General features: G+C 44.4%; 3 protein-coding genes across 8 annotated transcripts in view; 1 reads left to right on the forward strand and 2 right to left on the reverse strand.

Annotated features, from left to right (window-relative positions):
• TCF12 (transcription factor 12) overlaps positions 1–24,421 on the forward strand; it is a 236,997-nt gene that overhangs the window by 36,084 nt on the left and 176,492 nt on the right. The window lies entirely within an intron of this gene.
• On the reverse strand, positions 61–9,980 carry MNS1 (meiosis specific nuclear structural 1). Its single transcript, XM_080981554.1, has 10 exons — positions 9,853–9,980; positions 8,218–8,454; positions 7,142–7,269; positions 6,644–6,746; positions 4,873–5,102; positions 4,028–4,244; positions 3,840–3,947; positions 2,495–2,752; positions 2,088–2,213; positions 61–443 (listed from the first exon to the last, which is right to left on the reverse strand). The coding sequence occupies exons 1-10, from the start codon at positions 9,853–9,855 to the stop codon at positions 345–347; spliced, it is 1,509 nt and encodes a 502-aa protein (XP_080837680.1). The 5' UTR covers positions 9,856–9,980; the 3' UTR covers positions 61–344.
• Positions 20,533–24,421, reverse strand: part of ZNF280D (zinc finger protein 280D) — a 31,773-nt gene continuing 27,884 nt past the window's right edge. For all 5 annotated transcript variants that reach the window (XM_080980669.1, XM_080980667.1, XM_080980665.1 and 2 more), the window contains one exon: positions 20,533–23,790. In XM_080980669.1, coding sequence (XP_080836795.1) covers positions 21,495–23,790 — 2,296 coding nt within the window. In that variant the 3' untranslated portion in view covers positions 20,533–21,494. The remainder of the gene's footprint in view (positions 23,791–24,421) is intronic.

Here is a 24,421-nt window from a genome sequence, read left to right on the forward strand (position 1 = left end):
AAATAAATGAGTACATTTCCAATCACTTATTAAATAAGCTGTAGACGTTTTAGCTATATATGAATTTAAAGCATTTTTAAAGTAAACACACTTGAAGCTATCAGACTTTTGCAACAACTTCATTTCTGTCAAGTGAAGATAAATTCAGCTCCCCATTTCCAGCATAAGCACAAAACGCAAACAAAAGTAGCTATTTTTGCAGAAATAATTTTATCACTATAAAAACGAAGGCAGTTGAAAGACACATGGAATGATTTAGAGGCAAAAATTACCTAGCAGTAAGAACACTGCACTCTATACAGTCCCAGGGCTTCTTCGAATACTTCTTGAAGCAAACTTAGGTCTCAATTGTCGTGTGCTGGCCCATCGCTTTTTCTCTTTTGATAAGCTTGCCGGAACTCTTCTCCCAGCATGTTAACATCTTGCTCATCTTTAAGAACTCCCTGAACATACAAAGAACAGTATTCAATTCAAAATGACACCATAAAAGGCATTTTAAGATTGTAGTTACTGGAACTCTAAGAATTAGCCTGCATAGTAAAGTTCTCAAACACTTTTTATTTTGCACAACATTTAATGGTTTGTGCTTTGTTCTATGTTGCATTTAATTCTTTTTATCCTGCTAACTGTACTTTGCTTAAGTGGCAATGGCACTGTTTACCAAACTGGAGTTTGGTGATAAGCTTCCACTATAGTGATGTATTGTGATATGCAAGTATGAAGTTCTGGATTAGTGGAAGCAGGGGTCAAGGCTGTAAGATTTTTGCATTTTGAGAAAATAAATCTCAAAGCAGCCTTGCCCCTTCTAGACTATCAGATTCTCCCATTCTAGCTGCTCCAGGAGCCATTTTTGCACACTGCCAGGCAGCAGGATCAACTTGAGACTTGAGGCCTTCTAAACCTCACCACCACTCATTACAGCCCCCTCTGGAAATTCTAGATTCCCATTGATTGTGGCCCGTTTCCCATCTCAGTGGAAACATCTCAGGCCACCTGAGCCCAGCAAATATGTGGGTAGGGTTACAAGGAAGACTACATGACTATACCCAAGGTAGTTCTCTCCCTGGATTCAGAGGCATGTGGGAGAGTATACACCCTTGCTGCAGGGCCTCCCTGTGCCAGACTCCCTCAATGTGTGAACTGGCGGGAGAGGGAAAACCTTATGTACTGCAGCCACTAAATTCAGCAAGGAAGGATGGAGAAGGGGGTGAAGAGACAGAAACATCAAAACCTGAAGGGGGACTGACAGGCAAGGGCACAGAGGGACCTCTGGGGAAGGCAAAGAGAAATGAGGGAAGGCAGCAGTTGAGTACAAAAACAACTAGAGCACCATATTGAGAACGCAGGGGTGAAAGGGTGAGAAGCGGGGGAAAGTGAAAGGTTTTAAAACAGCAGAGCTTTACTCTGAGTAAATATACATGAGGAAGCATCTTTTACAGGTTTGCCCTGCCTTCTCTACTAACCCATCCTTCCCCACTTTGTCCCAGAATCAAAACAAGATTCCACTCCAAAATCCCCTCTTTCTTTCACAAATAAACAAATGTTAAACACCCTATCCATGCCATTCCCCCCCCTTCCCCCTTTACACTCAAGCTCTTTTCAGACATTCAGTTTGCATGTGTGAAAGACTAAGTGCCAATGTGCAGGACTCCTGTCCCAGTGTTGGAAACCCTACATGCAAGTAAGCCAGCCCCCCTTCAGACTAACAAGGTGTTTGCCTGGTGTGCAGAGTATCATTGAGAGAGCAGAGCTCACTGCACATTCTCCCTTGCCTGTTCAAAGCAAACCCCCAAAGAGTGTTTCAGTCATTCAGCTTTACTTTTTCTCCCATCTATCCCAGTCTAAGCCTTGTTCATTTGTCCTTTAAGACAGGTGAATGTGGGCTTCAGTCTTGCATGATTAGAATTCCATTTTTCACCAGAATCCACATAGATTTTCCATGTGAACGATGAGAGCTGGCCATGGGAGAGACTGCCTGCCCCTGCTCCAATGTTAAATGCTACCTGGATATCCTAATGCAAGTGTAGGGAACTTTGCTGCTGCTGCTGCTATTTCACCCCCATTAAGCTGCATTTGTCTCTACTTACTCTGGGAAGATATCCCAATAGTTTAACTGCGTGTTCTTTAAGCAGCTTCTGCCGCTCCTCCTCAATGATGTCATTAACAATGCCTTTCCTTCTTTCTTCAAGCTGCATTTCTTCAAGTTCACGTTCCTATACAGAAGTAATAAAAATGTATTACCTTTTTCTAGTTCAAAACCCAATTTCATGAAGCTATGGGAGATTTTTGCCCTGTGAAAAACAAAATGCTTCTGCTCTGGCTTTAAAGCCACGGGTTGCTCTAATATTCCCCCCCCCCCCCCGCAATGTTTTTTATTAAAGATTTTCTTAGTTTATAAAAGTGCATGCATTGCCCTACTTGAAATGTTGTGTACAGAACCTGGAGCTGCCTTATTAGCTCTGGTTAGTTTTGTCAAAAGAGGCCAGTTTCTCACCTTGTCTGCAATGAACTGCTTTCTCCGCTCTTCAATGAGCTTCTCTACTTCTCGCCTATGTTCCAGCTGCTTCATTCTTCGCTTCTGAGCATTCATTTGCTCAACGCGGTCGTCCTCGGCAAACTTGGCCAGCATGGACTGGCGGAAGGCCTCCTCCTCCTCCTTCATGGCCTGCCGCATCACCTCCCTCATGGCCAACTGGTCTTCGTACGCTTTGCGCAATTCCAGGCGCTGCCTAAGTTTCTTCTCCAACTCTTCCTACAGGGAAGGAGTGTACAGCATACAACAGTCATTAAAACAAAAAAAGTACTGCCAGTTCACAGGGTGAACAGTTAGGCAAGATACAGGCAACTCCCGTTTTATGTGCCACCTTGTACGCACGGGCCATTTTCAGACCCAGAAGAAGGTGTGATGGGGGCATAACAGGATGAGGTGGGCTTATGTGCACTCCACCAATGCATACAATGACCCAGAATGCAACCCCCAGGAATTGCCTGCACTGCTTCCTTCAATACTGTCGTTCCCAAACCTTTTTCTCCATGGGCTACCTGAAAAGTGCTGAGAGTCTTGGAGGACCATTTAATGATTTTTCTGCCTGTTGTAGCAAATGTAACACACTGCACTACATGCTGTATGATTTTTTATGGAATCCAAATTAAACTTCTTAATTGTAGCCTCACATTATCTTTGCTGCTAATCTTCCCTGCCCCTTTTCAAGTGCTTTCTCCCCTGATCACTTCCAGCCCATCCCACACACCTTCCAGGTGGTCCACCAGGTTCTAAGAATGACAGAGCTGCTGCTGCAGCTGCCGTTCCTCAGAGACATGCCACAGACCAGCTGATAGAGGCTTCTGGATCACTGATGGTCCGTGGACCACAGCTTGGGAAACCTTGCTTCAATACCTTTATATTGTGATAACTTGTCATCTAAGATGGTTTATGAGACATGGGAACACCTGATGGGGAAGAGGGAGGATCCTGGGGCAAGTGCAGCCTTTCTCCTCAAGCAGGCAAGACCTGGAGAGGAGTGTTACATGGCCCCTGGCAAAGCACCCTCACAAATTCATGTTGGATGAGATACTGTCCCTTGGGAAGAAGGAAGTACAGAAAGGGCTACTGCTTTGTCTACGTGAAGGGGGTATATTTAAGGAAGACAAAGATGTCTGCAGCAATATGAAGTAGTGGAGGTTAACAAGCCATGGAAACTAACTAAAGCTCTTGAAGCTGATATCTCACAGGGAGGGCAATGGGGGAGGCAGGGAAATGTGTTTTTCAATAATTATTATTTAACTACTAAAATCTCTTGTGCAGGCCCACGACAAGACTAAAATCTGCATTCACTTACCATCTCCTTCTTTCGGTTTTCCTCTTCTCGTTCTTCGAAATACAGCTCTTCACGGATTTGCTCAAGCTCTTCCCGTTCCTGCTGCTCCTTTTCTAGAGCCTCTTCAAGCTGTCATGGAGAGGGAGGAGATTTTAGGCACCTGCTGCCTCTCATATCAAAGGAAGGAAATTTAAGAGGCATTTCAATACCATTTTCTGGAGCTTTTGCTTCCGCTCCTCATTCTCCTGGATTTTTGCCATCCTGTTATCTTCTCTTTCCTGCCACATGTTGGCAAATTCCTTGAGTTTTCTGTTTTCCTCTTCCATCTCTTCACGCTGCCTTTTCTTCCTCATAGCTTGATCGTTTTTAAATTCTTCTATGAACCTTTGAGTTGCTCTCATTTTCTCTAGTCTTCCTTGTTTTGCTCTATGGAGAAGTCTCAAACTTTAGTAACTTTTCTAAATGTAACCCAGATAATTAAGAATCCCCGGCTCTTCATGTGTCACACCCAGCCATCCCCCGGGAAGCTAAGGACACGCCAGTGTATGCCATTTTGTGCTCATGACAACTTTCCTAGTTAAGTGACTGTCACAGCCTGAAAGTCCTCTAGTCAAGTTTAAATGCTCTGAGGTAGGAGGTCTTTAAGCAGAGGCTTGACAACCATATGTCAGGAGTGCTCTGATGGTGTTTCCTGCTTTGCAGGGGGTTGGACTCGATGGCCCTTGTGGTCTCTTCCAACTCTATGATTCTATGATTCTAGGAGCCACCAGATCCACAACTTGCTCACTGTGAAGCAGCAGGTCTGCCATCACTGTGAGCATTGTAAGCACAGGGCAGGCTGGACGGATGAGCCATGAGCCAGAAATATTAATAAAGCAAGGAACCCCTCAGACCAGAGAAAAATTATTACTATCCATTATTAGGTCCAAGACTGTTTAACATTTTGTGACATTTAACAGGCAGCAAAGAAGCAAGCAAGTTTTACCGCAAAACTCAAAGTGCAAACAGTAAGGCTAAACAAGTTTAAAACACAAACACAGGAAGTCAAACTAACCGTTCATCTTCGTCATAGATTTTTCTCACAATTTCATCAATCAAGAGCTTCTCTCGGAGGAACTCCTCATAGGCCGCCTGCCTCCGTCTCTCTCGGTCCTCAAGCTGCCTTTCCAGTTCTTGCTGATAAAGCAGCTTTTCCTGATTCCGCTTTGCCTCAGCTGTCCTCTCTTCTTCCTCTGCCTTTTCTTGAGCTTCCTTCATTGCTTTGTATATTTCTGCATCACCTTTCTGAAAAGATTTTAATCTATTTTTAAAAAAATGGAAGAATCTGGAGTAACAAACTCCAAAGAAGACTAGCATCCCAGTAAAAGGACACTGTGGACTGCTGATGAACCGTATTATTTACATATATTTATCTCCTATTAACCTAGCCCTCTAGGAACTATCCATTTTTTTCCACCTGCGACACCAAGAAATAGTTCTCTCCACACACACTGTTGCATCCATTCAGCTAAACTAACAGTACATGAAAATGAAGCTACTAAGGGCTATGGAATCTTTGTAAAAAGCAAATGAATGCTAGGATGGGTGACTAGAAATCCAAACCACAAATCTGATGTATTGTAAACCATTTCAGTGCCATTTTTTCCTAAAATGTAGTACTTATTTATTTAACAGTGCAATCCTGAGCATGCTTACTCAGAAGTAAAACCTGCTGAGTTCAAAAGAAATTATTTCATGGTAATTGGTTCAGATTTTCAGCCAAAGTTGTTTGATAGTTATGGGTTAAAGGTAAAGGGACCCCTGACCGTTAGGTCCAGTCGTGGCCAACTGGGGTTGAGGCGCTCATCTCGCTTCATTGGCCAAGGGAGCTGGCATACAGCTTCCGGGTCATGTGGCCAGCATGACTAAGCCACTTCTGGTGAACCAGAGCAGCGCACGGAAACGCCATTTACCTTCCCGCCGGAGCAGTACCTATTTATCTACTCGCACTTTGACGTGCTTTCGAACTGCTAGGTTGGCAGGAGCAGGGACCGAGCAACGGGAGCTCACCCCGTCGCGGGGATTCGAACCGCCAACCTTCTGATCGGCAAGTCCTAGGCTCTGTGGTTTAACCCACAGCGCCACCCACGTCCCTAGTTATGGGTTAAATCTGCCTTAACTGAAACGTTAGTCATGTCCATTGATTTAAATATGTGTACTCTGTATATGGCATAATTGGATAAAGCCCAGTAAGAGACACGTTAGAAACATGCTGCTTGAAAGGTTTTAATTATCACATTTGGAGAGATGACCTTTGAAAAACAATGCAATGCTGTGTAGACCATTTACTATACATTTAAAAGTATTTGCATGAATTCAGCTTTGAGAGGTTTGCCCCACACTGCCTTTAGAAGCAAGCATGGTTGTTATGGCTGCAATCCTTAAGAAAACCCAGTAGAGCTCAGTGGGACTTTTTCCTGAGTAAGCAGGCTTAGGTCCACATCATGTCATTGATTAAGCTTGGTGGAAGATATCAAGATGTAGAATAAAACACTTCTCTTACTAACCAAAATAAATCTCCTTTTTTCAAATGTAATTTTTAAATTTAGAAAATGGATTTTAAGCATTTTTTGTTGTCATTAATTCAATGTCTTTCCTATCCTTTACCATAAGTTCCCAGTGAAAACAAACAGTAGGGCTAGGCTTATCCAAAATCTAACTAAGCTGACCAATCCATTTTCCAAACAAGCAATATTTAAGTCAGTTGTCACACGCACGCACGCACGCGCACACACACACAAACGCTGAGCAGAACCAAGATTCGAACAGTCCATAAAGCCAGTTACCATTTTTTCATATTTTATAGCTTCTTTCTCAGCAATCTGGGCAGCCCTCGCTTTATTCATATAAGCAGATTTCAGCTTCAACTCCAGCTCCCGAAGCTCAATACTAGAAACCAAATTGACAAAAAGTATGAAACGTGTTGAAAACTGCCTCTCATTCTTTTCTTTGGCACCTCTCATTGCAGACACTTTACAAATCTGATTTTAAACTCATTTATATAGTTTAAAAAGATAACATTAAAATGAATGCTTTTACAAGCCCAGTGTGTTCATGCTAAAACTCTGACAAGCCACTAGACTAGCATCTATTAGTTGGGGGAAGAAGAAGATGCCGCCGCACCACAGAGATTATCTTCATCTGCCATGATGCCCCCAACAGTGCTAAACTCTGACATCAAACAGAAGCATTAGGTAGGTTCAAAAACATAACAGTTAGAGTTTAGGGAAGCTGCAACTTTATGTGGGATTATAAAGAAACCTATTTGTTGAAGAAAGAAATACCTGGTCTCTCTTATTTGCTGTCTCATCTTTTCATCTTTGAGTTTCTCATGGTTTAATCTTGCTAACTCAGCTGCCAGTTTTTCTTCCTGTTGCAACTCCATTTCCTTCAACCTTTTATTCTCTTCTGCCTGACCACAAAATTGAATTTAACAAATCAGAATTGGATTCTAGAACTTAAATAAAAGCCTAGATTTTCTTAAACTATTATCCTGCAACTGTCTGATAGTTCAGTGTGCCTCTAAAGATATGGTTTAGTGTGTCCTGCAATAATCCTTAAAAAACCTCAGTGGAATGGAAATTATTTGCATACCTTCAGTCTGGAACACTTTCACTCAGATCCCTGCTATACTAAACTGTGTTGAACTGACAGAAGATATATTTACAATTACATTGGCATTTTTAAAGAAGATATAGATTTCAGCAGTATTAATCTTAGAGTGAGCACAAAGTTGATGTTTATTCTGATTAAGCAACAGCCTAACATCTGAAAAAAAGTTTTTAAAAATCACGCAATGCAGATTCAAAAAGCTTCATCAACATTTTGTAGCATAAGACCCATATATTCAGCTTGAACACTTTTTCATTACACAAGACATTGCCAGGTTGTTACTAACTCTACCAAGCTTGTATAAGCTGTCTCACTACCTGGAATCCAGTTTTGGGGGCCATGGAGGTGGGAGGGATGTCTTGGGATGCTGCAAGCTCAGCCCTAAGAGCAAGACGCCTCAACCAACCATGAGCATCAAGTTCTTATTCAGGCCCTGGGAGTCTCTGGGGTGGCAGAACCTACAGCCACCCTCCCGCCCCGCCAGCCAGGCTGTTTGTTAGGTGAAACATTACTATAATTGTTTCATGTTTCCCAGAGATAAATCACAGCCTACCACTGTCACTAACCTACCTACAGCCTGTGGCCCTTCTTCCCTTCAAATCTGCTGAGCAGCCATGCTCATTTTCCCTTTGCAATTTAGAACACAAACTTCAGCAAGTGTACTCAGTGGGACTCACCAAATATGCAACAGATCATCAGGATCTTAATTATAGGGAGGAGTTCCCTGCCTCCAGACAATCCGACTCACCCTCTGAATAGCCTCTTCCATGCGCCGCTCATGCTCCTCCTCCCTGAGCAGCCGTGCAAGACGCTTCTCCTCAACACGGTCTTCAGCCTCCCACATCACCTCCAGCTGATGAACGCGCTGCACCCTTTTCATGTGCTCCAGCTCCCTCATTTCTTGGAAGTAAGCCTCATGCTGTTTCTTATCCAGCTGTTGCGCCGCTGTCAGCTGCGCCCGACCGCCCCGCTGCCGTGCCATCGCCTGCAAGGGAGTCAGATATGGGAGAATTCTCATGGCTGCAGGAAAGCACTGTCAAGGTCTCTCCATGATGGAGACCACCAGCATCCTACTGGAAAGATGGCTCACACTGGCATGGTGCCCTTCTCCTCTTCTACACAAGATCACCAACACAACCCAAAAGTTAAGGAGTGCTGTCACTGGGAGTTGCACTTACAGAACAGACAGACATGTAGGGTGGCACCACCTCCTCTTTTTGTCTGGTGCCATTTAGAACACAGGAAGATTACCCATAAATGTGCCTCCAGTTATTCAGGCAAGGGCTGGGAGCCAAATGCATCAGCCGGCAGCCCAGCAGCAGCAAGTGCAGACACTGGTTGTGGCAATCACACTTCATCATGGGAGGGACAATTGGCTCAGATCAAAGCTGCTGCTTTGATTCAATCTCTCCAGCATAAAGGATCAAGCAGCAAGGGTCAAAGTAGACCATACTAAGCGAGATGGATAATGGGATTGCTTGTGTACAAAGCAGTGTCATAGCCCACGAGCAAAAAAAGCTTTGTCCATTTTCTCTTCTTAGCCAGAGGGTCCATAGCTTAGAGAACACCTGCTTTGAATGCAGAAGGTCTCTTGGTCTCAAAAGAATGGGAAAGCCTGAGGGCTTGGAAAGCAGCTGCCAGACAGAGCAGACAGGACTGGACTCAATGGACAGGTTGGATCTGGCATGAGGCAGCTTCCTACATCCGAAAGTCAGACAGGCTAGCAAGACCCTATTGAGGCCCTAGAGAAGTGCAGGGGCACAATCAGGGCAACCTTGACCCTAGACTTCAGAAGGGAGCTCTCCGCAGGCTGGCTGCCTGGCTGGCTGGCTGCTGAGATCATCTAGAAAAGGCCAACTCTGGCGCCCTCGCCATCCGAGGCAGCTGGGGGAGAAAGAGGGGTGGCTCTTGAAGATCCCCCCCCCCCGGTTGCTAAATTAATTGAGCTTTTGGCCCTGTGTGGAGATGGACAGGGCCCTCGCCTGGCCCGCCCTCAACCCCTTGAGCTGCAAGCACTGCAAGTCCCCCAGGGCAGGAAGGGAGACCTTCTCGCCGTTGAGAAAGCGCACAGGGGGCGCAAGGTTGAGAACAGATTAAAAAAAACCAAAGAGCAGTTCAGAAGGCAATGGCTTAAAACTCGCCCGCAGCCTTTTCGCGAGGCAAAGCGCCCCGTTAATCCTCAAGCGCTGCGATACACCCCCCCCGCCCCCCCGCCCGCTGGCCGCTCGCCCTGAGGAGCCGCCTCGGAATTGTATTTACTGAGCAGGCGAGACAAGAGCAAAACGAGGCCTGCCAGTCAGCCGGGAATTCTGGCGACAACAACCCTGCGAGGCAGACCAGCCGCGTCGTCGCGGGGCCGGAGCTCAGGCCGGGCGAGACTCACCATCTTCCCGCCGCCCTCGGAGGCTCCCCGAGCGGCCGCCTCCCGCACCGGCTTCCCGCTCAAGCACACCGTTGCCTTGGAAACGGCGGTCACAGGCGGCACTTCCGGGAGAAGCCCCGCCCCCACTCCGCCTCCCGCCTGCGAGCGCCGCCCGAGCTCCGATTGGCCCAGCCCGGAGCTTGACTCCGCCTCCGCGAGGACCGTTTTGGAAAGGAGGAAGCTCTGTTACCGGGGCAACTGCGGGCCCGCGCCGGTGCGCCTGCGCAGTGCTCTTGGCTCGGCCTCGGTCTCCTCGGGCGTCGGCGTTTCTGCGGCCTCTCAGACCGGCCTCCCTCACGGGGTTGGTGTGGGGATTAAAGAGGACGCAGGGGAAGAACCGCCTGCGTCACTTTTGCTCCTTGGGGGAAAAGGCGGCAATCAATAACTGCTGAATTGGCGCTTGCCAGGAAGTTCGGTTTTAGATCATGGGGTTTTATTCTTCTACCAACGTTAGTTACTGTATTATGCCAGGATATTTGTGTTATCCTCAACAGCGTTGAATGTATAAATGGCCACTGCAATTATTCTATATCGTTTTAAGCTGTAGTGCAACTGTTGCATTTTATTTCCCTCTGAGTGTACAGTTAACATTCTCTCCCTGTATGTGTGCATATACCAGCCAGGTATATACCATCTGATTAAATGGTCTCAAGTCCACACACACACATACAAAAACATTTGCCTTTGAAGTGCCACAAGACACTGTTTTTGTTTTAATTGGACTGAAAATGCCATCCCTAGAAATAGTCAAGAAATGTTCTTGGCTTCCCATTTCTGGGAGCTCCAGTGATGAGCTGCAGGGGAACTGGTAAATGGATCAGCTTCCTGCTGGATGAGACCTTGGGGGGTGTGGTGTAGTGGTTAGGGTGCCAGAGTAGGACCTGGTGGCCTGGGGCTCAAATCCCCACTCAACCATGAAGCTCAGTGGGTGACTACAACAGTTTTCTTGTGGGGATTACTGTGTATGCCACCTTGAGCTCCTTGGAGAAAAAGGTGAGATATAAATTAAATAAATAAAGGTGTGTATTTACAAGTATGCAGGTGGAGAATGGTGGATCAGACGTGCCCAGCATCTCACTAGAGCCCCCAAGGCAGTTGAAAAACCTGCTGCTGATTCTCCCCAAAATATTTTCTATGTAGCTTTCAAATGCAGCATAACCTTCCCAGCTGATGCAAGAATATCCCGCTTGTTCAATAAAGTTCTTTTAGCCATCAGTTAGGAAACTTTAGAATGATGATTGTCAACAAGTTCATTAAAGTATGCAACACATAGTGCATTGCCAAATTTGTTTGCAAGCAAGTAGGCAATGCATGAGACTGTGATGAGCCTATTTAGTTCCTGCTGAGTTTGCAACATTATAAGCCATTGTTGGGGATAGCATTGCGTTCTTTGTGGAACAATTTTGCTGTCTTGAGTGAAAAGACATATGTGAATTAGCTTGGAAGGGTCTAAACCCATCAGGAGAAGAATATTGATCTACTAGAGACTCGGATAAGTTGCTAAGAAATGTGCTTGTTTTGCTTGATGGATGGGACAGTAGCCTGAGCAGCAAAGGGAGCATCACTGTCAAAAGAAACCTAGAAATAAGTCATTCACAATGGGCCCCTAACAAACATCTTTTTTATTGCATGGTCTTGATGACTTGTGCCCATGATGCTATTTGGGCACTCATGGCGCTGTGGGTTAAACCACAGAGCCTAGGACTTGCCGATCAGAAGGTTGGCGGTTCAAATCCCCACGACGGGGTGAGCTCCCGTTGCTCGGTCCCTGCTCCTGCCAACCTAGCAGTTTGAAAGCATGTCAAAGTGCAAGTAGATAAATAGGTACCACTCTGGCGGAAAGGTAAACGGCGTTTCCGAGTGCTGCTCTGGTTTGCCAGAAGCGGCTCAGTCATGCTGGCCACATGACCCGGAAGCTGGACGTCGGCTCCCTTGGCCAATAAAGCGAGATGAGCACCGCAACCCTAGAGTCAGCCATGACTGGACCTAATGGTCAGGGATCCCTTTACCTTTACCTTATACTATCCCACTTTCAATACTCTTTGCACCGTTCTGTCCTTTAACTACCTGATAGAATCTCATAACATTTTATAACACAAATATCATGGGGCAGAAGGCCAGGGCTTTGTGCAGTATGATGAGCAGGAGGACCCCGGACCCAGGGAGGCTGGTTGAGCACATTTTGAAGTAGGAAAAATAATACCTGTTGCCACCTAAAGAGTGACACCCCTCATAAGATCATTAAGTCTAGCATCTAAATTGATCTAACTTTACCACTGATGGTCCAGATCACAGGTTTTGCTTGTGAGCACAGAGGGCTTCCTTGTGTGACCTGGGGCAGTGGAGGTGATTTCACAGCCTGGCTATGATGGTCAAATGCCTGGCATTGCTGCACACTGGGAATTCCATCCAGTCCTGCCTTGTTGAGATTAGCAAGCCATTGTTTTATCAATTTTTATTTGGGAATAAAACATGCATGAGCCAGGAGACCTGCCATCTTCAAAAGGGCTTTTCCTCAACTTCAAGGATTAAGGACCTTACTTTAACAAGTCACTTAAATCAGCCTCTGCTTAAGAGCCTAACTGTGAGAATAAAGCAGCACTTCACATCTGCTCAGGGGTGACTGTCTCTGAATAAAGTAGCCGCCTTCTTCCCCCAAGACCCAGGGGAAAGCTAAGAAAATGCAGATCTAATGGGTCAAGCTGGGGTTGGTTTGATCATACAGTTCAATTAATTTCTAACAATCTTTGCCACAGATAGCTTGCAAAAATGACAAAGAACTAGAAATACAGTATAAGCAAAGATACATTGAATATAATTTTTCTATCAAACAAACAGAAAGCAACAGCACTCAAGACTTGCTGATTCTGTGTTATTCTTTATGTCTTGCTGTTTTGGTTGTTCGTTGAGTTGGTGTAATTAATTGCTTTTAATTATTATTGCTGTATTCTGTTTTATCATGTTGTGCACTGCCCTGTGCTTTGTGAGAGGCAATAAATAAATAATAACAATAGCAACAGGGATAGCTTGTGCCAATGTCTGATAAAGAAGGAAAATTCAGAACAAAGGCCTGCTTCCAGGCCCCTGGCCATTTTCCGTTCATACACATTTGCTTATTTATGCTGCTGCATGTCACCCCACAACAAAGTGCTCTGGGTGGCTTAGAATAAATGTACACAAATGAAAGCTGATGCACGATTCTTCCCAATGAGGTTTGTTATTATTTATTATAAACCTGATCTTCATGTATTGGGAATCAATGTAGAGGTTTGAACATTTGTAGGTAATGAACACTATATATGTCTTGTGGAAAAGCAAACAATTATGCAGTTTGCAAGTGATGGACACACACTTTTTATTGTATGAATATGATCGCCATTTAGAAAAAGTGTCACAGGCAAGACTGCACACTTAGAAGGGACATGGATCCCTTTGGACTTTGGAGACACACATTCCAGCTGCCCATGATTAGCCCCTACCTTAAAGCGGGTGTCAAGAGATTCTTCTGTCTCCATGCATAATTTTGACCTCCCTGTTGAGTGGGAGGTTGAGGTCAAGAAAACTCCAATACCAGACCAGGCTGGCTCCCTACCTGCTATAGAGCAGGCTACCTTCTTTCCTTTTGTAAGTGCCCCAACTTGGAGTGTGTAGGTCTCTTCTTGGGCTTCTCTTAAAACTCTTTGCTACTCATAGCATTGCTAAATTAACAAGAGCCTGCCTTAACTCATCAGACTAGCCTTGAGTATAGCTCCTTGTCCCAATCCAGCCTGAATTGCCTTCCTCATTGCAGCCCATAGAAATAGGCGGCAGAGAACCCTCTTCCCATCCCTGCTGTTTTATCATGCGCTCTGCTAACAGCCCATTTATCAGAATGATGAAGGGGGCTCTCTGGAGAGAGGACATGGCTCAGGCAGTGCAAGTGTGAATGACAGTCTGTCTGCAGAAGATTGACGTTAATGAAACTTGGAATAAACAGGAAGATGAAGAGGGTGGAGAAGCCAGCCAGGGAGCTCGGCTCACTCTGCAAGGGAGAAGGAGCTCACTGTACCATCCTGGTTGGCTTTCAATTTGCAAAAGCTGCCTGTCCTTTTGTTGCAAAATAGCAAGAGCCATGAAGGCTCCTCTGACTTGAAGCTGCCTGGGCTCTTTACACCTGGCCTAGATGTCTGGAACCTGGTGTGCATGTATGCCTATACCAGCATATGGGACAAGCACGCAAGGAACGAGAGGAGGAGGGAAATTCGTCACTACTCCTCAGGTTGCCCTTGCTCCTCACCCATCTCAGATGCAGGTGGATTCCACTGTTATTATTTATTACACCTGTTCATCAAATTTACAAAGTCTCAAAGCAAATTTTACAAAAATTCTAGGATGGCCCAGTCAAATCTGGATGGTTGATGGGTATGAGTTGTCAGTTCAGCTCATTCATTGCCACACCTGCTTTGGTTGTGGGCTCCAGGGAGCATCCACAAACTGGGATTGGAAAACTGAGGGAGGGCAAGTCTCTTCCCTGTATTTTCCACCCATGCTAGATTATCACAGATTGACACCTGCCCTTTCACCAGCACCAACAGCAGCTGCTGTGGAACCTGGCCTTAAGGAGCTGACTTATTACATGGTTGTAGGGGTGTGATCCAGGAAAACCACAGAAAACTTAAAATGCAAAACTCCTGCGATGTCCTGGGTTTCCAGGCTTGCAAGCAGATTCCCCACCACACCCCCAACGTAAGTGCTAAACTCTGATTAGATTTCCAGAACAAAAATTGATAGGTAAGGCAACAAGGAGAAGACAATAGAAAACATTGTCTGAATGCAGCCTTAGTCTTTTTTAATCCCCCCCCCCCCCGAGAAGCTGGGAGGCCTGTACTTGTATCTGTATGGAGGGGTGGAGTACAAAGCAGGAAAACCAAGAAGAATAAATATTAACTTCCTCTGTATATTTTTTGTTCAGAGCCCAGTAGAAGCACAGATCTCTCATTTTATAATTAACAGCAGTTGTAAACTATGGAGAGCCTATGGATAAGTTAAAAGTAAATTAGGTTGCAGATATTTCTAACTGTCAGAACATGTTTTCCCTTCACCTTATGACTTCAGCTAGAGACAGATACCCCTACTATCCTTTCCCAAATGGAAGCACTCTACCTTTTATTTATTTCACATACGTCCCATATTTTTTCTCCAAGGAGCCCAAGATGGCATACACAGTTCTCTCCCTCTCTCCTCATTTAATTCCCACAACAAACCCGTGAGGAAGCTTAATCTGAGAAGCAGTGACTGGTCCAATGTAACCTAGTGGGCTGCACGGCCAAATGAGGATTTGAACCCTGGTCTCCTAGGTCCTAGGCCAGCACTCTACCCACTAAACCACACTAGCTTTTGCCAGCTGTTTGGCAGTTGAAATTACAGGTAAAGCTTTTTAAAAAAAGATGTTGGCAAAAGCTGTACCTGCTCCCTTTCTCCTTACCACACACCTGCCAATGGCCCAGAGCCAAGGTCAGAACGCAAAGTCTCATCTTCTTCCAGCTGCTTCAATGCAACAACCTGAGTTCACCAAGTAATCTACCGCAGACCAGAGAAGAAACATCAAGGTTGCAAATCTGCATTTTTGTCGGAAGATGGCAGTAGAGCTCAAAGGAATGGAACCTGGCTGATATGGGAGAGCTTTGGGAATTTTTCTGGAACTCCTCTGAGGGCAGGAGGGGTTAAGAAGCTTGTCTTCTGTTTATAGCTATCTTTCTTGACAACAAAGTACAGCTTTCCTACAGGCAGTGACAGGGAAATGGTATCATTGATTCTCTGTGTGTCCTTGTGGCTAGGATTCTATTTAGGATGCAAATTGCCAATAGCATTCCTAATGCAGAGCCATAGTTTAAAAAGAATAGCTGTTTTTAAATAATTCAAATAGAAAAGGCACTGAATAAAGTGTTAAATCTCCTTAAGAGCCAAAATTTCATGCATTGTTAATAGCAAGGCTCTCTCCAAAACTATTTTCAACTTCGCTAAATATACACACAGAATTTTTACACTCTGGAACCACTATTGGAAACAGAATTTACTATTAGGTTTATCAAGTAGGTCTGCTTCTCCATAACATCTGAATCAGGAGAGACTATGAAAGCTCTAGATCACTGAATGCAGTGATGGACTGGACAGGGGCCAATAAACGACTTGAATCTTAGGATACTAGAGACTCAGAGTAGGAGGTTCCCATGTCCAGGAGATAGGCATGTTCTCTGAAGGAGCAAGTGCTTAACTTGGTGGTATTGCCTGATATGTCACTAGAAGCCTAGGCGTCTGGTTTGCAACCATTTCTGAGCAGAGATAACTTGACCACTGTCTGGATTGAGGCTGGATTACTGTAATGCACTCTATCATGGGGCTGCCCTTGGGCCTGCTTCAGAAGCTCCAGTTGCTGCAGAATGTAGTAGCCAGAATGCTGACGGGGGCAATTGTGTAATAACAGGCAGCACTACTGTTAAATAAATGTTTTTACAAGTTAGCTGATTTCTAATTTTAACTTTCTAATGGTTTTCATTGCACGGTTATATGTACAATATGTTGTGAACCACTGATGTTTTCTTTATGAATTAGAGGTATATAAGTATTTTTTGAAAAATTAAAAACAAATCACTGAAAAGTAGGCTGGAGGACACCAATGCTGCCCCATTGACTGTTGAAGTGGAAAGCAGACTAGGTGGCCTGGGAAAAGCATGGAATGTTGGCTGCATTCTCCTATAGGGTAGAACTAGTGTTATGAACTAAGGACGATGGCAGGCAGGCAGTATTGATGAAAACAATAAAACAAGTCTATAAACAGCCAGTAGAGAGCCCAACCTCACGATGCAAAGTGGTGTAGTGCTACATAAGCAGGGCTGGGGAAATAATGTTTTAAGAGGAGATTGGCGACTTGCAACTAGTGAGCTGCAGCAACACTACCAACATACAAAATAGTGTGCCAAATTAAAAAGTTTCTTCCTAAATGCGTATTTGGACTAAGGACAGGTCCTTGGTCTGAGAAAGTTGAGGAGCGCTGCTATACAGCATGTACATCCAGCCTTTGAGACATCTTGCTACTCGTGGAGAAATATGAACTGCACTCTGTATTATTCTACATGAATGGAAATGGAATTGAGGCAGGAGCTGATATTTGAAATGATGACGACAGAACTGGCAGTAAGCATTTGAAGGCAGGTGCCACTATGAACTATGAACAAGCAATCATGTTAAGAATGTAGAACATCAAATCCTCCATTCAGAGCCCTCAGGAAATCCTGATGATTTGGTTTTTTAAAAAAAATGCAATGTCCTTGCCGTTGCAGTAAATCACTTCAAAAAAATTGCAGGCACGGTTGTTACAAAACCCAGGTCTAAATTCTTACTCGGCCACCGAGCAGACAATATGACTCTTTCCCTGCATCACAAAGCTAACTCTGGGAGCACTTGGAAGGTCTGGTTGGCGTACGTCTGTCTGGGGAGACAATGGAGCACGCCTTTGCAGCTGAAATCAAATTTTTGGAAGGTTGCAGCGCCTGCTGTGGCTGTAGAGACTGATATGGGAGACACGTTTTGTTGCAGCTGGGGCAGACGGAGGCGTCCGGCTGCGCTGCTGCAGATGCACCATGGCCTTTCTTCTTGGCACTCCTCCCAGCGGTCATTTCTCCTTTGGTCACTTGCTTTGGATGCTCAGCTCGACACTGCAGGAGTCTGCAGGAGATTCCCCCACAGTGGGGTTGATGTTGGCAGACTTCATGTCATGTTTGCAGACACACAAACACAACAAATTCACAGAAGCTGGTAGGACTGGGTACGTGTTCCAATGTGGGTCAAAATCAGATGTTCGGTCATTGGGTCTGTGAAGATGGATCTAAAGTGGTGCTCCCAGATATTGTGCTGAGACACAATGATTTGGCACTCAGGATCAAGAGCATAAACCTCTTGAAAGCGGCTGCTAGGTGGTTCATTTAAGAGTTGTATGCTTTTAGGATCCACCCCATTTTTGTGATTGTACTTTGTTTTAAAACAGTTTGTAATGTTGTATTCTAGATTATTTTAACATACTATTACTAATTATTTACTGGAGTAACAACCCCCGAATGTGGATGCTAGAATTAGCCCTAATGGAAGAGGCACTTGCAGAACAAAGCATTAAACACTCTCCCTAAACCCAGAGGGAAGATCTGTAATCCAGATTCAACTATAATTAGTTTTCTTCTCGTTGTATTTTAATTATTTTATATTGAAAACTACATTGAAAGACAGCCATGGGCAAGTAAGCTGGTTGTAAATTTTTGAACACTACAATATTTCTGGGCATATGAGAATTGCCATCTGTAGCCACTGGGGTTTCAGGGGAGAGAGTCTGTTTTAATTCTAGGAAATCAAGATAATGACACAAGTTCTTCCTGATTTGTGAGGCTATTTTTAGATAAATATGAGGCTGGTGTGCTCTGAGCCTTTTCAGAATTGCATGAAGCCTCCCATGATCCCTCCACTGAAATTTGGGCATATGCTATGCCTGTGTGAGGTGCCACCACTGGCACTTGTCAGAAGAATTAAATCTAAAACATGTTTACAGCTCTGCTCTAGTCATCAGGTTCCCTTGAGCTTCATGGCTAGATAGAGTTCTTCTTCCTCTCTTGCTCTGTGAAGTATTTAATTTCTTTTTTTGTTTTATGTGCGTACTTCTGCTTGCAGGTGCAGGCAAGGAAAAAAAATCACCACATCCAGATGTTCTGAAACACCCATCGCATACACAATTCAGATTAAGGAGAAAAATTGCATCAGATAAAAGCTGTATTTCAGATGCTGTTTTCTGCTGAGTAGTTAATAAACCTATCATGTTTCACTGACAATAAGGCTCTTGGACTTAATTTTCAGAAGTCCAGAAATGTTTTTACACAGCCTTAGGCTGCACTCATTTGTTATTGATTTTGCCACCATGTTTCACCCAAAGTGAAGGTGGCCCAATTACATCGACCTCCCTTTTGAATTCTGAAAAGTAGAGAAAGACACATCTTTATCTAGAGATATTACGGTTTCAGGCATTGGTACAGCTACCACGTACTGAGCTGTCGCAGCTCATTACTGAATTAGTTCGACCCCGGGGAGCTTGGCTGAGATTCTGTCTCATGCTCAGAGACTGATGCTGCGTTTAAACAAAGAAAAATATGCACTATGTGCCACATAGTTCAAATATTTGAAATAATGTTCTGGTCTGCCAGCAGCAGTTACATTACTGAGCTCTCTAATCTCATCTTATTAAGCACAAGTTTTCCACGGCGTTTCCACCTAGGAGGGGGAATGAGCGGTGCAGGGCACACGGCCGCAGCCCCTACACCCGAATCAAAACGGGGCATACTCCACTGGGACACCTCCCTGCACAAACTTCCATGATACAAATCCCACTTATTCCAGTTAGAGAACATTCCAGGGGATAGCGCCACATGGGCTGGTCCTGTTAGTCTTCTGCTCTACCACCCGCCAATGCCCAAAGACCCACTGTGCCAGAGTTGGCTGCCACACTTTGCCTCCCAAAAATGTTACCTCTGCATACTCCCAATTCCATGCACAGCTCTTCTCAGGCAGCTGGATGGGGGGGGGGGGGAGAGCCATGATGGGCACAGATTTGTAGCCTGCCAAGAAAAATATATTGTGTGGTATGTAGGGACTTGTGCATGAAATAACACCCCCAGGCCAGAGTTTCAGTGGACCTGACAGGTCGGCTATTTTTCAGGAAAAGAAGCCAAAGTGGATGCACAGGCGACGACCCATTTAGGAGCGGCCAAATGATGCATAATCGCAAACACACCTAACCCAGAAGCAGCCCCAAAACGTCATATAGATGTCACAAGAAGGGGCAGAACAGGCTTATGTGCGCTCTGTTGATGCATGTTGGTATCCAGAATGTATCCCCCGCACAAAATGAGGATTGCCTGTGGTTGGCTGTTGTGACTCCCACAGAGCCTATCCCACAAAATGTCTCCTCCAAGTGCAAAGGGAAGGCTGACAGAATCATGTAGCTTAGGACAGGACACTGGTCCAAGCCTCCAAGAGCTCAAAACATGGTGTAACCTAGTTCTTCAGTGGCTGAAACTCCCCACTTTGCTAATACAGTATGGTCATGGCCAAGCTGGTTCAATATATGGCAACTCTTGGCCCAGACAGCAAGTTGGAGGGGGAAAGCAGAGAGCATGCAGGAGTTTTCAGTGCTTAAAAAAATGGTGCCTCTAGTGGACTCACCCCTGGGAGAAAGGACTATGAGAAATTTCTCTCCCACCTGCTGTGCAAGATGAAACAGCTCCACATGCTTCTTTCCACCACTTAAGCTGGTGGAACTTACAGGAAACTGTAGCATAGGCAGGAGAAGGACCCATGAGAAGAGAGGGATTGCCTCCACTCAGAAAAGCTCACACCTGCCATTAGCGCATAAAACTGAACACTGTTCCAATGATACATTCACATTTCGTTGCAGTCCGGGGTGTAGTTTAAGGTCTTTTAACTATTTAAACATGGTTTTCCTTCAGTAATTCTGGGGTGGAGATGCAAAACAGTTTAATAATAGCCTGGGGGTAAGAAATGAAATGTGAGCAAAACACAAGCTAGCAAAGTGATTAATAAAAACCACACACATGAACAACAAAATAATTCATCATATTTTCTTGCAAATATTTAATCCAAAATATGTACATCGGTGTCCTAACGGAAGTTCAAAACATTTATGTTCATTGAAAACAATTCTCAACAAGTTCAAAATCACTTTCTGAAAAGATTCATATAGAGCACTTAATTCAGTTTAATACTTAAAAGGCAAGCTACTCTAAATGATGTCACACACATTCCTTAACCTAACTATGTATAAAAATGATTTTCATGCCATCCCCCACCCCCATGCTTGTTTTACATAAATTTCAACTACGAGTGTATCAATGCCTCTCAGGTCCTATTCTTTTTGTAACAGTTTACACATTTCCATATTACTTTTTAAACTCTTCCCACCCACCTTGTGTTTTGGGGGCCTGCTGCCAATTAACAAAAATAAAAATAAAATGAAGACACAGAGGCCACCACATGCCCTATTTCAAACAAGTAAAGTGTCAGGTTTCTGCACAGCTTGCACACTGGGAAACTCACAACTATATTTACTTTTTTAATAATAATTCCACTTTCACTGAAAGTTTAAGAGTAAGCTTATTATCATGTAAGATCACATCAATCCTGAGGTGCCAGACCTTCACACAGTTTCCTTCCTAGCATGACTTGATGGGACAGGAATGCAACATCAAACCCAAGCGACGGTGGATCAAATGCCCTTTATATAAAAACACTGGTACCCCAAAGTACTACAAAGACTGTGGCCCCTATCGGGATCTTACTTTGAATCAAATAAATAACATGTCTCCCTCTTGGCTTCACGGGTTGGGTCACTGCAGGCAATGGTTCTGGCTTCTGACAGCTCTTTCATATCAGAGGGTCTAATATCTCATTTGTCACTGAGCTTCGGCAGTATTACATAGTCCATGGTTCTGTTTCCCCACTTTCTTTCCCAATTGGCACCTGTAGGAGTATACACAGCAATTGGTTCAAAGTGATGCAAATATTCTGCTTCAGCTTGCTTCATCACTCTCTTCTGCCTGGCTTACTGGTGACTCCACAGGGCTAGCAGGGCTGCTCTCTTCAGAATCAGCAGAATCCTCTAGTTCAGAACCTGGCTCAGCCTTCTTTGCTGAAGGTGGAACGCCACCTTTCTGGAGAATCTCTGTAGCTTCATATTCAAGGACCTCTGATGGTGTCAGAGGTTCCAGATGAACACTGCCTTGCTCACTCGCATCAGAATTCACAGATTCAGGTTCACTTCTCCTCAGAAACTGTTCAAAACTGACATCTTCATCAGATGCCAATTTTGAGTGGTCAGAATTTATGTCTTCTAGCTCAGCTTCATCCAAATCAGCCACCTTTGTCTCGGCAGCAAAGACTGCATCCTTTGAACTTTGGAAAGAGTTGGTTTTATTATCTGAAGCTTTGGGGGATTTTCCTTCTTCTATCTGATCACTATTACCCAAATCATCAGATTCTGTCCTTTCACAAGAGGTCTCAGTTGAACTGGCTTGGGATCCTGAACAGGAGTCTTTCACAGCTGATACAGAAGTACTTTCTTTATGCTCATCAGTTTGATTTTCAAGATGGTCCTTTGAAGCATCTTCTGCAGAGCCTTTTGCACAGACATGGGGTTCTAAAACGGAGGATTCTTCTCCAGCTGATGGACGTTCTTTACACTTGGCAGCTAAACCTTCATCGCTTTGATCTGCAGGAGTCTCTGCATCTTCATCTTCCATAGGATCTATGGGATCATTTGACCAGTCTGAGAGTCCTGAACCAGAGAGGTTTCCTAGAACCAAAGTCGATGTACTTTCTTCACACTCAGCTGCTGAATAACATTCACTGTCCTGATTTGCAAGGCTGCCTACTGTGTCTTTGCTCACAGGGTCTATGGAGTCATTTGAGGAGGCTGCAAATCCTGACTTGGAGTTTTCTAGAACTGAAGGCAATAGATTTTCTTTAACTTCTTGATTTGCAAGAACTGAAGGCAATGGATTTTCTTTAACATCTTGATTAGCAAGGTTACCTGTCTCTCCTTGTCCTGAACCGTCTTTTGAGCAGGCTTGAAACCCTGGATCAGAAATGTTTTCTAGACATGGAGATTTCTCTTCTTTGCATTTGGCCACTAAAGGAGCTTCATCTCCTTGATTTGCAAGGTCAGTTGCAGGGTCCCCTTCTTCTGTAGAGCCTTTTGAACAACTATTATGTTCTGAAATGGAGGAGTCTTCCATGGGTGACACAAGCATATTTTCTACACAAGCAGCAGCTAGAAGACCTTCATCAGTTTGATTTGCAATGGCACCCGTGTCCTCTTCTTTTGCAGGATCACTTGAGCTGGCTGAGTCAAGTCCTGAACCAGAGTTTTCTAGAACCAAAGGCAGTGTGCCTTCTTCACACCCTGCAGCTAGAGGACCGTCATCTTCTTGATTTACAAGGTCAACTGCAAGGTCCCCTTCTTCTGTAGAGCCTTTTGAACAACTATTATGTTCTGAAATGGAGGAGTCTTCCATGGGTGACACAGGTATCTTTTCTACACAAGCAGCAGCAGCTAGAAGACCTTCATCAGTTTGATTTGCAATAGCACCTGTGTCCTCTTCTTTTGCAGGATCACTTGAGCTGGCTGAGTCAAGTCCTGAACCAGAGGAGTTTTCTAGAACCAAAGGCAGTGTGCCTTCTTCACACCCTGCAGCTAGAGGACCATCTCCTTGATTTGCAAGGTCAACCGCAAGGTCCCCTTCTCCTGTAGAGCCTTTTGAACAAGTCTGATGTTCTGACATGGAGGAGTCTTCCATGGGTGACATAGGCATATTTTCTACACAAGCAGCAGGTAGAGGACCTTCATCAGTTTGATTTACGAAGCTCTCCATGTCTGTTTTTTCTGCAGGGTTTACTGGGTTATTTGAGTTTTCTAAAACCGGAGATGTTGGATTTTCTTCACACTCAGCAGCTAAAGAACCGTCTTCATCACCTTGATTTGCAAGGTCATCCGAGTTCCCTTCTCCCAAAGAATCTTTTGAGCATGCTTGGAACACTGGGCCGGTAGTGTTTTCTGGACATGGAGGTATCTTTTCTTTGAACTCAGCTGTGAAAGGGCTTCCATCCCTTTGATTTCCAAGGCCCTCTGTCTCTCCCCCATCTACAGAGTCTATGAAGTCATTTGAGCAGGCCTGAAGCTCTGAACCAAGACTGTTTTCTAGAACAGGCAGTTTATTTTCTTCACACTCAACTTCTAAAGAAGCTTCACCGCTTTGATTTTCCAGATGGTCCTTATCTGTTTCTTCTGTAGTGTGTTTTATTTCCGGGCTGAAAAAAGCAAATCCAACAGTTTAGTACTTTAAGAAAACCTACTGCTTATATTTTAGTAGTGCCTTAAAAAAAAAAACAACCCTTGAAATTAAATAATTCCTCCCTTACTATAAAGCAGTAAGAGCTCAAACCTTAGGATAAATTCACCCCACTTTGTCCATTATTGTGCATTAAGACATAGAAAAGAAAGTGAAGGTGAAGAGATGGACTTTAAAACTTCTTTCTTTCTTTCTTTCTTTCTTTCTTTCTCTCTCTCTCTCTCTCTCTCTCAAATATGCTCAGGCCCCAACCTTAAAAACAAGTTACAAGGTGAGAGACATCAGCTCAGGCAGTCTTATAAACCAAGAGCCAACTCAACCCTCTGAGTGCTGATTCTTATGTAGACAAAAAGGCACCATCCATGAACAAGCATGAGGGAGTCCAAGCATAGGGGGACGATGACGACGACGACAACACAAAAGAACTAAATTAGGACTGATCATGCTGAGAAGGCATGGAATGTTTTTCTTTCTTTTCTCGTCATTTTTGGCAGGAGGCAGGATAGAGAAGGGAAAGAATAAACCAGGAGAAAGGAGTAGATTACCCTGAAAAAGGACATGACTTTCTGGAATCATGAAGAAGAGCAGCA

Source organism: Podarcis pityusensis, assembly GCF_964106645.2.
Source record: "Podarcis pityusensis genome assembly, chromosome: 14".
Classification (NCBI taxonomy): domain Eukaryota; kingdom Metazoa; phylum Chordata; class Lepidosauria; order Squamata; family Lacertidae; genus Podarcis; species Podarcis pityusensis.

Excerpts from the sequence above, each read along its gene's own strand:
- MNS1 (XM_080981554.1), bottom strand. Across the intron at positions 4,245-4,872 it reads ATCTATGACGAAGATGAACG|AGCAAAACAAGGAAGACTAG; the intron begins GTTAGTTTGACT and ends ACTTCTCCATAG. Across the intron at positions 444-2,087 it reads TATTGGGATATCTTCCCAGA|GGAGTTCTTAAAGATGAGCA; the intron begins GTAAGTAGAGAC and ends TTGTATGTTCAG.